Source organism: Lates calcarifer, linkage group LG13 (assembly GCF_001640805.2).
Source record: "Lates calcarifer isolate ASB-BC8 linkage group LG13, TLL_Latcal_v3, whole genome shotgun sequence".
NCBI lineage: Eukaryota > Metazoa > Chordata > Actinopteri > Centropomidae > Lates > Lates calcarifer.
Window position 1 is genome coordinate 19,160,273 of NC_066845.1, and position 14,466 is coordinate 19,174,738.

A 14,466-nucleotide genomic window follows, 5' to 3' on the forward strand; every position below is an offset into this window, starting at 1 on the left:
TCCAGAGTTTTCAAAAGACAAGTAATAATTTGACCTGTATACAAAGCCACATTAACCACATTGATAGCTTTATCATTAAAATATATATCTGTAGTGATATGACGCCTAATATATCACTATCTCTGAAGTGTTGTAAGAAACTGACATATGGCACAAATATGCACAGTAGGTTTTACATTCACTCAAATGAGGGGACACAATTTCTGAACACTTAATTTGTGTGTTTAAAGGCTAACTCCAGTTGCACTGTTTAAGCTGTAAAAGCAAAGCAGCGTGTACCAATGACAGAGCAAAGTGGCAAAAGACTTAGAGTACATTTATGTCATATATGACTCCCCCACCTACATGCTGCTCTTTAACTCAATCCCCTGAGGTAAATCAGCAAAATTCCTCCTCCTTTAGAAAGAAAATACTGTTTTATCAGGGTTTATTTTAAGAAAACTTGAAACTGTGTACAAATGCCTCCTTGCTGTCTGCCTTCTGTGGCAGTATCACAAAAAATCAATCAGCAGACATCTTGACATCCTGTCTAACACGCCTCTCACTGGATTTGCATTAATGTCGACTCTGTATTTCAATCCCCAGACAATCAGGAAGGCAGCGACTGGCGTGACGACGATGACAAACTGCCTGGCCACGAGAACCTGACGGAAAAAGACATTGAACTGTTCAGACACATCCAGGAGCTGGCACTACAGGTACACAAACAGCGAAACGAAATATTAGATGTCTTTTAAAATTTTGTGAATGGACAGGGGTGGGACAGCGGGGAGGGGGGACCCGGGAGAGACCTGTGAGTCTGTGACTGAGGCTGCCCAGCCTGGGTCATTGGACGTGATATTATGTAAACGTACAGTGGGCAGAGGCGGAACTGAATTTCAGCTGTGTTGAAAATGAGGTCAGAGTCAACAGCAGCCAGGTTGTAAACGATGGTCAGTGACTCAGATGAGGTGTGTAGGATGTAGGCATGTTTGTGGGTGGAAAAGTCAATGAGCTGCGAGAGACCATTGTATTTCAGCACTGCAAGAAATTAATTAGCCATGGAACGGCTGCCAGGTTCAGCATGTGTATTAAAATTATCCATTACTAGAGATACAGGGCACATAGGGCACAGTGAGGATCAAAGTTTTAGTTTTAAATGACCAATGGATGCAAATTACAAGGGATGATAGAAGGAGAACAGCTATCATATAGTGTTGCCCCTGAAAATGTATTTGAATTTCACTTTCTGCTTGTGATTTATGAACTCAACTCTCCTACTGTTTGGAAGGGTGGGGTTGGTCAGTGTAACTATACCTACTAGTTTAGCAACTAATGAAAGACTACTAACTATACCAAGCTAGTGTTAAAACATCTTATATTTGATTGAGTGAACACAGAATAGGGCAGCTCTGATGACAGTGTCCTGCCCTGACAGGTTAGCCAGTTGTAGAGGGGAGACATAAATTAGCCACATTAATGCCCTGTTTCACAGCATTATTGCAGCAGTAGATTGACCACAGGGTGGGTGTTTGGCCAGCGTCACAGGAGTCCTATTAAAACACCATCCTAGATCCCTACTGGAACATCCACACCAGTGTTTAAGTGTTTGATGCAGGCAGAGTAGTACAAGTTAATGATGTGTGAAAAGGGCTGATGTGATTATTGAGGCTGAGCAGCAGTGGAGTAGAGTACATGATCATCATAAACGGCAGGCAGGGATGTCCTAACCAGTCTGTTAGAATTCTCCAGCAATGCATTTTGACAGCTTCACTTTTGACTCTATAGTCTTATTATCAAGTAGGCTGGTCTTTCTGGGAATACCATAGTGATGAGACTTTGTGGCTTTTGGCAATTAGCCTATACTACTGATATGGTTATAAGACTTTATGGGCTCCAATAAGACCCTAGGCCAGTAATGCCTGGTCTGCCTGCTCAATGATCTGCTAATCCTTCCTGTAGTAAGCCTGGAATTTACCTTTCCTTTCTCCCCCTCCCTTTCTTCCTTCATCTTTTTCCCTAAACAGAAAGTTGGGGTGACAGGTCCACCAGACCCTCAGATGCGCTGTCCGTCAGTCATCGAGTTTGGCAAGTTTGAAATCCAGACGTGGTATTCATCTCCCTACCCCCAGGAGTACAGCAGGTAAGCCAATGTGCCATAATGAAGCACAACAGCATAATGCGCTTAGCTAACAGTCTCACTTGTAGGCGTAGAAATTACCACCAGTGTAATGGAGCTCAATTAAAATGTTGTTTACAGTACCACCTACTTTGGTTGGTACTCAGCCAGAGCCAGGCAGGCAATTAGATTCTGATTTACTGAGGGTGTAGTCATTTTTTTTCAGCTATGTAACTGCTGAATAAAATCTGCCTATTCTTATTCAGTCTGCTTTCATTAGGTGCTAAAAAGTTTACTGACCCCTTCGGAGCAAAAATATCAATATTGACCCTTAAAATGTTATTTGCAGCTTTCAAAACAAGAGCTGTGAAAATGGTTGCAGTCCACTAATCTGTCAACTATTTTCCCAGTTAATCATTTAATTGTTTTGTCCATAAAATTTGAGAAAGTAGTAAAAATGGTCATCACAGTTTCCCAAAACCCAAGTTCACTTATGCTCACTGCTTTTTTCTGTCTGTACAACAGCCCAGAATTCAGACATACTCAATAAAACTATCATAAACCACAAAGAAAACCAGTACATATTCATGTCACTTTTCCTTTTTTCATCCCTTCCTTTTCCCTTTCCAGACTACCGAAGCTCTACCTGTGTGAGTTCTGCCTGCGGTACATGAAGAGCCGCAGCATCCTCTACCAGCACATGAAGAAATGCAACTGGTTTCACCCTCCTGCCAATGAGATCTACAGGAAGGACGATGTCTCTGTATTTGAGGTGAGGAACTGTTCACAGAGACTGACTGAATGATGGTGATAGTTAATGACCTGAACAACCCAAAGGCAGGCAATATACTGATGGGGGATGACACTGGAACAGAGAGAGACAGGCCTTTGTTGAACCTGCAAACCACAGTGCAGCCAGATCTTAACCTAATCTTCTCACCTCAAAATTGCACCTAGAGTTTTAACTGTAGCCCTGGTAGTCTCCTCAAATTGCACACAGTTGTTTGGTGTAGTCACAGGTACAGAGCAATGAATCCTTTCTCAAAAATGTCCTCCATGCATTCCATAGACTTTTACCAAGACCCACTAATTGCTATTTAAGACCAAGAGTATTAGCATGATCAGAGATTGATCATATGCACAGCACACCAGTACTTTGCCATAATCTTCATGAATATACAATATGTTTATCAGTCAAATTGTGAATAGTGTTGAATTGCAATCCTTACCTACTACAGTGGAATATTCTTTCATCTGGGAAAGCCTGTCTTATTATTAGAATTGATAATTACTGATTTACAGTTAAGCTGTTCTTGTGGCATAGCGCAGCAGCAGATTCAGTGGATTGTTGCCTGCAGGCCATGGCCACTGCAGCTTCTTTTTCCCTGCTCTGCAGTCCATCCTCGCTCAGAGGAGAGCAGAGAAAACTGGCAAGCTGCCAGTCTGAACCACCCTCCTCTTTCTCTTAACAGCTCTTTGTTTGTCTCCTCTGCCCTCTCTATCTGTCAGGGTCTCCAGAGACTCGGCTGAGATCATTGCTTGACACTAACTTCTGCTCCATTCACTTTCACTTTGCTCCTTGGCTCTCTAACAGCACCTTAAAGATGTGCTTCTGGAATGTTTCTGGGACTAAGCAGTAGTTATTTAGGAAACTTTCTGTCAGTGTTGTACTGATGTGTTTCTTTACTAATCCTGCCACAGGTTGATGGGAATGTGAGCACAATCTACTGTCAGAACCTGTGTCTGCTGGCCAAGCTGTTCCTGGACCACAAGACCCTCTACTATGATGTGGAGCCCTTCCTTTTCTATGTCCTGACCCAGAACGACAGCAAAGGTTGCCACCTCGTCGGCTACTTCTCTAAGGTATGACCACGATGCCTCCAACATTATCCCTTTTACTGGGCCCCTCTCCCCACAGCCTCTAAATGAAGTTATGGTTTTGGTTGTGGTTTTGTATTTTCTGTGTCCACTCCACCATGTTTCTCTCATTTTCAAGGAATTCATAACACTGGGTGCTGTGAGCTCTGTTGCCCCTCTGGAGTGTGCAGTTGCAGGTGCTCCCATTAACATGCCTGCCAAAATACAGCAGTTAGCGAGCGGACACAGTACCATCAGCTCCCTGCTGCACACCCACACAGCACTGTAATGTGGTTCCATGATTTTTTCTAATGGTATAATGTGTCCGTCTTTCCCTCCTCTTCAGGAGAAGCACTGTCAACAGAAATACAACGTATCATGCATCATGATTCTTCCACAGTACCAGCGCAAGGGCTACGGACGCTTTCTCATCGACTTCAGTAAGGGCATCAGCCTTAAACAAAACACACAAACACAGTGTCAACACCAATACCTATATGTATATGTATACGTGTAATATCTAATGTGGTATCTGTCTTTGGTTTATTCTTTCCTCCCTACAGGCTACTTACTGTCAAAGCGTGAGGGCCAGCCAGGATCTCCTGAGAAGCCTCTTTCGGACCTAGGTCGGCTGTCCTACATGGCCTACTGGCGCAGTGTGGTGCTGGAGTGTCTCCATGAGGTCCGTGACCGGCAGATCACCATACGACAGCTTAGCAAACTGACAGGGATCTGCCCTCAGGACATCACCACCACCCTGCACAGCCTCAACATGCTGGAGCAGCGAGGAGACAGGTCAGAGACTGGACCAGTCATATGCTCTGAAACATACCACATTATTCAGTCCCATGAAAGGCCCAGACATACTATAGTGGTTCACATGGTAGTTGGAAGTTCCTCTCAAATTGCATAGTGATACAGATACATACAGATGTAAACATCATTCTCAGTGAGCTCAACCTGTTTTATCATTTCCATCATTATTCCCCCTACATTAGCACACTCTATCACTTACAATGCAATGAGAGTCAAGAGAAGGATCAGGTTGCCAGACAGCACTCAGTCACAGTGTATTAAAGGTTCTTTTAAAGCTTAACCCAAGCAAAACAGTACACATTTTATGTAAATGAAGGCAGCTTTTAAAGTAGACCTCAGTCGGATCATTGCTTATGTTGTCCCTATAATAAAATGTGTGTGCAGTCGGATGTATTTAAATTCCACTGTCCATCAGTATTTGTGGTGTATTGCTGCAGCCTTAATTCATTAATTAATTTGAAACCCTGGAAACACATCATTCTAAATAAAATTCTGAATTATAATGAAATTCTGCTGCATCTTGGTCTAAGCAGCCAACACCTCTTCCATCCCACTGTGACTGTAACACACTGCAGCTAACACTGGCATGCAACCAAGTCATTTGACACTTCATTCCACTCAAATTTCACCAACAGTAGGATTGAAAGGGAAGTCTGGTTAAGTGTAATTAGCACTGTTTCAGATTATGTCGGTGAGTAACCTACTGTCACTGATAGCACTGACCTATGAAACAGGGTTTTTAGCTCACAGTTATGTGGACTAAGACAATGGTCTGTGGCAACAACAGAAAGAAGTGGCTAAATGTCACCATAGAGCTGGGTATCGTTCAAAAAGTTTCGATATGGGTACAGATACCGATACCTTGACTTCGATACTGGTTTCTGAACAATACTTTTTTCAATACCATTTTTATCAAATCAATTCTAACAAAGAAAATTACATTACATATTATGGTTTGAGTTTTATTTTTCAGCTTTGGCATTTTTCCACTCAAAGCAGTTTTCTAACATTAAAAAATATCCAACAAATAATTTTCAGTGCAAAAGAACAAATAACAAGTCAGTGTCTGATGCTCACTGCTGCATACTAAAGGAATCTTTGTGCAGTTGAACACAGAGCAACTTTCTGCTTGTAAACTGATTCCGTGCATGTTCAAATACTTCATCAAATTGGTCCTGTTGCCTTAGCAGCGATTTCCTGTCTTATCAGCGATGTCCTGCGCACAACTGGCATCAATCTTGCTAAAATGGAGTCACACTTTTGACCTCTGTCGCATTTTTTTTAAACGCTTCGACACACACACTCTGTAGTTCACAGCACAGATACACGTGAACCCCGTCTGTAGGCATAACAACGTGAGTATTCTTCCTGCATGCCTCTACCACGTGTAACGTTACAGCCAATCACTGGCAGCATTATCAGATCTTGATCATGTGATTAATTCCTTGGTATCAAAATAAAGCGTCTTTCGATACCGGGTAGTATCGAAGCATTTCGGTCGGTGCCATAAAAGATTCGGTACTCAGTCCTACCTGATTGTGACATTGTGAGACTTTGTTTTAGTAGTCTTGTAAATGTCAATATACATACTTACCTACATGCACACAAGTTACCACATATATGTGTACACAATACTTCACGTTGGTGTTGCAAGCTAAGATTAACACATCGATGTGGATGTGCACACACATATACTGGTATACACAGTTATTCTCATGTAATTTGTCCACATGTATAAAAACGTGCACACAGAGTTCTAATGCTCTTGTTTCTTTTTCCTGGGGGTTTGTCAGACTCGTCTTGGTTCGAAGGGAGAAGCTGGTGACCAGTCACGTGTCTCGTCTCAAAGCCCGGCCACGGCAGCTGGAGGTCGACCCAGAGTGCCTCCGCTGGACTCCTGTCATTGTAACCAACACTGTGGTCTCTGATGCCGATGGAGATGGAGATGATGATGATGATGACGATCAGGATGAAGAACCAGAGAAAGACAAACGCAAGGAGGTAAATGCGTTGAATTTCTGTGGACATAACAAATTGATCTCAAAGATGCTGTACTTTTTTATTGATCTCTTATTGAATCCATTTTACTTCATCTGTAAATAGATCAAACCAAGTCACAAGGTCCCACCAATGTCCTGGCACATACGCCAAGGGAAGAAGAGGGCTGAGGAGGAGGAGGATGACGAGGAGGATGAGGAAGAGGAAAGGAAGGGCTTCTTGGGGTTTCCCATTAGCCAAAGCTCTCCAACTTCCCCTCCTGTCCGCTGCCCACCCCCTGTCCAAGAACCGCCAAGACCCCCTCCCCCAACAAATGGAGAACGCAGACCACGGGGGCGCCCACCCAAAAACTGGCCTTGGGGCAAGGTGAAGGACAGTGCACGGGTGGGACGGCCACCTAAGATCCGCCCTGTGGAGGACGAAGATGATGAAGATGAGGAGAGGACAGAGGGAGGAAAGACTGCAGGCTCTGTCAGCAGCCCCCCCTCTCTTTTCTCCTTGGACAGACAAGCGGAGTCCACAGCCTTTCGCTCACTGGACATGGCCAGGCATCCCTCCATAACCCCCACACGAAGAGGGCGGCCCCCGAGGAAAAAGAGAGGCCCTAAGCCCAGACTGACTGAAGGGCCTGGAGAGGGACTGGCTCAGCTTCCTGTGGTTTCCAGGTTAAATGAGTCTCCACCTGTAAGAAAGAGCTGCTTCAGTGAAAGCAGTGAAGAAGAGGAAGATGATGATGACGAAGATGATGAAGAGAGGAGGGCATGCTCCCCACCGATCCTCACAAAGCCTGCCATGGGGCTCAAATGCAAGGTAAGAATCACTACTGAGATTTATTGAGACTGTAATAATGTTAAAATCGCAGAATTAGGATTGCTTCATTATCCATCAGACAAATGCTTTTGAAAAAATCAAAATAAATCAGTATTCAGTTGTATTTGGAACAGGATTTATGTCTGTCTCCTTGATATCAGTCAGTCTAGGTGCATTAGGTGCATCTGTAGGTGTCATTTTGGACATTAACTCTCCACCCTGTTTCAACCCAGAAGCCCCTGAGGAAACGTCGCTTTCGTCAGCGCAGCCATCCTCACAGCAGTGTGGTGACAGAGACCATTTCTGAGACCACAGAGGTGTTGGATGAGCCGTTTGTAGACTCAGACTCAGAGAGGCCTATGCCCAGGCTGGAGGAAGAGACACCCCTGGGCCACCCACTGCGCCGTTACCCCCCAGCCCGATCTGCTCTGAGGTTGTCAGACCCAGCACCCAAAAGGGGCCGGCACTCCCACCTCTCAGATTCAGAGGAAGATGGTGAGCAGACAGGGTTTTTAGTAGAATTTAGTGATTAGTGGTTATATATGTGCAAGTATTTGTGTGTGCTGCTATATCTAACACTGGCTTATCTTCTTACCTCCACTCAGAGTTAACGCCTGTGCTGAAGCCTGTGGCAGCCCTGCCAGCAACTCCATCAAAGACGCTAGCAGCCAACCCTGAGGTCCCAATCAAGAAGAAGAAAGGCTGGCCCAAGGGAAAGAGCCGCAAACCACTGCACTGGAAGAAACGGGGACCCGGTAAACCACCTGGCGGTGGGCCTGGCCAGCGAGGTGCTACAGACGGCCAGGCCCAAAGTGGGGATCCTCCACCCCCCAAAATCAAGATGAAGCCTGGCCGCAAGCCCCGCAGCTGGTACCTGCAGCGGGCCCAGGAGGAGGCAGAGAGGCAGGAGCAAGAAAGACAAAGGCTGTTGGAGCAGCAGCTGGACAAAGATCCTCAGCTGCTGCAGACAGAGGACCGTAACAGCAAGCGAGTTTGCAGAACCACCGCTGATAGAGACAAACAGAAAGACTCTGACGAAGAAGATGACTATCTCCCCAAGCCTGTTGAGCAGAAAGTGCCTAAGAGGAGAGGGAGACCTCCCAAGAACCGTGCCCTCTGCCTGCCACCACAGCCCGCCCCTAAACCACCTCCCACCTCTGAACCAGAGGAGGAAGAGGAAGAGGATGAGGAAGAGGAGACTGAGAGAGCCTGGGAGGAGGACAAACCCAACCGTCCACCATCCCGTCCCCTGCTGTCCCCTTCCTCCTCCTCTTCCACCTCAGGGCCCCGGGCCCCACAGTCCCGGCCTCAGGACACAGATATGGGTGACAGGGAGGAAGACGATGATGATGAGGAGAGGGAGGAAGAGGAGTGTGGAAGCATGGGCAGCGGTGGTGGTAGTATCAACAGACGAACAGCGGTCACACCGGGTTCAGGAAGCAGGCGCAGTGATGACCATGATGCAGATGATGAAGGTGACGGACACCTAGAGGACAAGAGCAACAGCAGCAACAACAGCGGTAAGAAGAGAAAAAGTCAAGACTCTGAAGATGAAGATGATGATGAAGATGAGGAGGAGGAGGAGCCTGCCTCCCGCGCAAGCTCCCCTCCGGTCAAAGAAGAACCCCAAGGTGGAGAGGCTTTTTTAGACATGGAGAACAGCGTGGCCAGGGACTATGTCAGCAAGCAGGAGGAGGAAGAAGAGGAGGAGGAGGAAGCTGAGGAGGAGGTGCAGGAAGCCAAGTGTCGGCCCTCCTCAGCTGACCCACAGCAGGAGGAGAGGCGGCGCAGGGAGCAGGAGGAGTCCGCTGCAGCAGCTGCAGCAGTGGAAACGGTTACGGCCATGTCTGTTCCCTCTGAGCCCATGGAGCTCCAGCCTCTGCACCCGGACGACAAGGACGTCACGCTGTTGATGGAGCCCCAGCACACACATCCACACTCCCACCCTCACCAGCACTCTGACTTCAAGGAGGAGCTGGGCCACCATCACCCGCACCACCCCCATCACCACTCCAATGAGCTAGACCTGGAGACTATGCAGGCCGTCCAGTCCCTGACACAGGGGGAAGCCCAGGACGAAGAGACTGAACCCCAGCCACACCACGGGGCTTACCAGGACTGTGAGGAGACCCTAGCTGCCTGCCGGACCCTGCAGAGTTACAGCCACACAGGGGAGGCGGAGGAGGAGGCCCTGGCCTTAGTGGAGGAATGTGGGGCCTCCCAGCACAGCAGCCCCCTCCCCAATCCTCCAGTGCCACCCTTACCCAGTCAGTCTGTGCGCTCTGTGAACAGTCCGGGGTTGCCCTCAGGAATCATGGACACAACACCAGCAGGGCAGAGGGGAGGGACACCCGGCCCCCCTGGAGCAGGGGCCAATGGTGGAGGTGCTGGAGCTGGTTACACCCAGATCACGCCAGAGCATCCCAGTTCTCTGTCTGCCCCATCCCAGCAGAACATGGAGACGTCACCAATGATGGATGTACCGTCTGTGTCTGACCACTCACAGCAGGTGGTGGACAGCGGCTTCAGTGACCTGGGCAGCATAGAGAGCACTACAGAGAACTACGACAACCCCAGCAGCTATGACTCCACCATGGGTGGAGGGGGCAATGGAACAGGGAATGGGGGGAATGGAGGGGGATTGTCAGCTGCTGTAGTTGCAGGAGCTTCCACAGCTTCCTCATCATCAGCCTCCTCTTCCTCCAGCTCAGCCACCCCGTCCTCACAGTCCAACAGCTGCTCCTTCGTACCAGCCCCCAGCCTCACATCTTCCACAGGAACTGGAGGGTCTCAGCTAGCGATGGGCAGCTGTAGCCTCATTCAGCAGACAGGACCAGGGCCCAACAACGGGCCAGGTACCAATAATGTAGGCAGTGGTGTGCCCCAGCCCCCACCACCACCACCACCGTCCAACACCCCGAGCTGTGGCATCAAGTCTCCTCAGAGCTGTGGTGTGATTGAAAGGCCTCCCAGCACCAACCAGCAGCAGCAGCAGCAACAGCAGTCCCAAAAAAAGGTTCCTCAGCAGCCTCCCCAGCAGCAAGCTCCCAACCCTCAGCCTCCACCCTCTGCGCCACCACCACCACAGCAACAACAGCAAGCCCTGTCCCAGTGTAGCATGGGCAATGGCTTCGCCTCCACACCCATGATCATGGAGATCCCAGAGAGTGGAGGTGGAGGAGGTGGCCGCACCCTCTATGAACGCATGGGTCAGGATTTTGGCACAGGGGGCTACCCCCAGCCCTCTGCAACGTTCAGCCTGGCCAAACTCCAGCAGCTCACCAACACCATCATGGACCCACATGCCATGCCCTATTCTCACTCAGCCTCTGTCACCTCCTACGCCACCAGTGTTTCTCTCTCCAATCCCGGGCTGGCCCCTTCTCCCCACACTCCCCTCCCTCAGGGCCAGCCCACCATGACTCCACCTCCTAACCTTAGCTCGGGCTCCATGAACCTCGGCTCCCTGCAGCTGCAGTGCAACATGCCCACCACCAACATTGGCCTGGGACCCCCGCCACACACGCAGAGGCTGCAGGGCCAGATGGCAACAGTCAAAGGCCATATTTCCATCCGGTCCAAAGCCACTCAGCAGCTGGCCCCGGCCCCACACCAGCAGCAGCTCTACGGCCGCAGCTCGGGAGCAGTGGCCATGCAGGGCACGCCGCGCACATTGGCTGTGCAACGCGGCATGATGCCAAACCTCATGCCCACGCCAGCACCGTACAATTCCATGAACATGACACCCCTCAATCCCATGTCAGCCGGCTACCGGATGCCCCAGCCCATGATGAACAGCGGTTATCACGGCAATCCCCCTTACATGAATCAGCCAGCTCAGTACCCCATGCAGATGCAGATGGGCATGATGGGAGGGCAGGGTTACCCACAGCAGCCTATGCAGCCCAATCACCACGGCAACATGATGTACACTGGCCCCTCCCATCACAGCTATGCCGGTGTCCCCAAACAGTCACCTTACATGAGTAGATGAGCAGCAAAGAACTGAAAAAGGAGATATGAGGCCAGAGCTGATACTCGCTGTACTCTAAATGTCCATTACTCCTGTTCACCCTCTCCAGTGCCTCGGCAGGCACCAGTGAGTGTGGGTGATGGAGACAGAGAGGGTCTTTGGGGTTCCTCTTTTTCTATGTTGTCATTTTGTCCATTTTTATTTGGGCTCGTTTCCCCTCCCCTCCCAGCTGGCTGTGTATGGGAGCAAGTCAGTAGGATTCAGGGTGGGAGTGTGTACATGGACCTCAACGTGCCATGCTGCTTCAGGCTAGGCCTACACAATCCTCTTATGTGGTTTCACACAGACCCAGGAGTCCCCTCCTCCTCATCATGTGCAGGAGGGGGGCAGGGAGGAACAAGAACGGCGAGGGAGATATACAGAGAGACAATACAGGAGTACCCTGCTTTGTCAGACTGCGAATGAAAACTGAATATATTCAACCATGCACACAATCTTTTAATTGATATAGGAAGCCTTACCTTGAAAAAAGAGACAGTGAAACATAGTAGGCGAACTCTTGTTTTTTGTTAAACATAATGTTGAATCTTATTTTTGATGTTGTTGTTTTTGTTGATTGTTTTTTGAAATACTCGTGTGCAGTCCGACCTCTTATATGCTTTGGTCTTTATACGTGTGGCATTCTGAAATGGTGAAACACCCTCTTGCTCTCTCAGAAATACCCAAACATCTCTGTGGTGGCCACTCGGTCAGACAGCTTTTCACCTAGGTCCAGAAAAGCATGGGAGCGGGGCCTCCGGTGTTTGAGGTGTTGAGCTGTTTCCAGAGTCTCTGTCTTCCTGGATGGACGTGTTGTACCAAAAACACAGCAAACACAGAGGAGACGAGCGCATTACTGTCTATTATATGTCCATAAATGAAACAAGTAGCATTATTTTCCAGTTTGCCGCCTCTCTGAAACGTTTAGATGTAAATATTCTGGTACTTCCCAATATCCAGCACACACTCACACACACTGATACACACACACACACACACACACACACACACATACACATACACATACATATACACATACACATACACATACACATACACATATACTGGCTAGCTGTTGACAATTGGTGGCTGGCTCAGGAAACATTCAGCTGTTCCACGCTCCACTTACAGACAGTGTACAATGTCAGCCTTTTTTTTTTTTGTTTGTTTTTTTTTGTTTTAGCAGTTTAGGGAATGCAGAACAAACGGTGGGATTTCCATTTAACTGCTTTAAAGAAAGTCAGTTTGCTATAGCTGACTTCCCCTCTTTAAGTGTTAGTGGCCCAAAGAGGTCGAGGAGTCTGCTTTTGAATGGTGTATTCTGTTAAAACTGTATTATTATTTTTTTTTTCAGCAAAATTCTGCACTCCCATTGGCTAGAAATATGGCAGTAGACAGTAAGCCTTTATGAAAGGTGGGCCTAAATGCCTGATCTAGTGCATGGTTTGGCCCTCACATAGAGGCACACTCATAAAGCAGGGTCGGAGGCGAGTTAGTGTTAGAGGTCCTGTTGGCTATGGCATTCAACTGGCAGGGGTGAAATGGTTGACCTTGTTGCTCCATGTACCAGTATTCAAAGTCAAAAGAGGAGTTTTCATTTTCCTACAGACCTGACATTGCATACTTTATTTGTGTGTATTGTTCTGTTCTGTACTTATTTTTTGTTTTGTTTCTTTCTGAATTTTATCAGACTGGGCAGCTTTCTTTTATGACACAAGCTGACTCTTTTTGACTTTAGAAAACCTATTGTAGAGAAAATGTTTTTTCTATAATATAAAAGGAAATTCTGACATTGATATTGGTACTGTCATTTTTTTCACTTCTGTTTCAGGAAAAAAACAATACATATTTTTTAGCTCGCCTCTTGGGTAATAATTACTAAGAAATTCAAAATTTAAAAAAATTACCACTCACTTTTAGTGACTTTAAGATGCCTTTAATCTCTCCATTCCATCTCATCTCTAGAGTTTTTCTATCTTTGTGTAGTATATTAATGCTATTTTAAACAAAAGGACTACAAATATCTAAAGGTCACTTGGCATTCTTTTCTTTTTTTTACTTCTTGTGTGTGTATAGGATGACTTCCTTACATTTAAGAGGCATGTAAAAATGAGCTCGGTATATTTCTGTCTGTTTATATCGCTTCCCTTTTTGTATCCTTTGTAATTGTACATGTTGCGTTGTATGCTAAGAGATGGCGCAAAATAAAAGAGAGGAGTGACAGCTGGGCACACAGTGAAGGTTGATTTGCGCCCAGCAGCCTCAACTCTCTACTCTGTCCCTGTATGTATTTCCATTTATTCGTTTTTTTTTTCTTTCTTAGCAAGTACTTTCAAAGAACTCTGTACATTTTAACATAAAATGAAAATAAATTATGTTGAGCCATTCATGTGTCCCTTGAGCTTTTTATGATTGTAGGAGTCATCATCACAATCCACTCCTTTGAGATTTGCTTTAAAATCTAAAATCATGTTGATACCATTCACATTTTCCAAAACAGTCAACCTTTGTCTACAAACTGAATATTTAGGATTTTGAATTACTTTAACTTTTTAAGTACAGGCAGGGAGTTTTGCACCTTAGGTACAAGACAAATTGTGACAACTTTACACACAGCAGATAAGACAGTGGTGGTAAATCTCTCGCTCAAAATAGCCAAGAATGTTCCAACTTTGACTTGAAACAGTGTTCATGTTGAATCCCAGTTTCTCACAGTAAGAGGCTGATTGAGGAAATGGGTTTACAGGGTCTTAAACATGTTTAGTATATTTTGCTAGTTCTTGTTCCATGTTGAAAATTAAGTGGCTTGTTGAAATTCATATGAAAGAGTGCTGCTGTCACATTTTGTTCAAAATCATCCAATTGTGCAGGGCTT

The 14,466-nt window shown here is 46.8% G+C and overlaps 1 protein-coding gene across 2 annotated transcripts in view; it reads left to right on the forward strand.

The window, feature by feature from the left end:
- Window positions 1–13,976, forward strand: part of kat6a (K(lysine) acetyltransferase 6A) — a 30,467-nt gene extending 16,491 nt beyond the window's left edge. For both annotated transcript variants that reach the window (XM_051074915.1, XM_051074914.1), the window contains exons 8-17: window positions 586–698; window positions 2,007–2,122; window positions 2,729–2,870; window positions 3,800–3,961; window positions 4,302–4,395; window positions 4,519–4,750; window positions 6,565–6,772; window positions 6,875–7,579; window positions 7,813–8,074; window positions 8,185–13,976. In XM_051074915.1, the coding sequence (XP_050930872.1) occupies window positions 586–698; window positions 2,007–2,122; window positions 2,729–2,870; window positions 3,800–3,961; window positions 4,302–4,395; window positions 4,519–4,750; window positions 6,565–6,772; window positions 6,875–7,579; window positions 7,813–8,074; window positions 8,185–11,573 (5,423 nt within the window). In that variant the 3' untranslated portion in view covers window positions 11,574–13,976. The remainder of the gene's footprint in view (window positions 1–585; window positions 699–2,006; window positions 2,123–2,728; window positions 2,871–3,799; window positions 3,962–4,301; window positions 4,396–4,518; window positions 4,751–6,564; window positions 6,773–6,874; window positions 7,580–7,812; window positions 8,075–8,184) is intronic.
- Window positions 13,977–14,466: the final 490 nt, after the last annotated feature.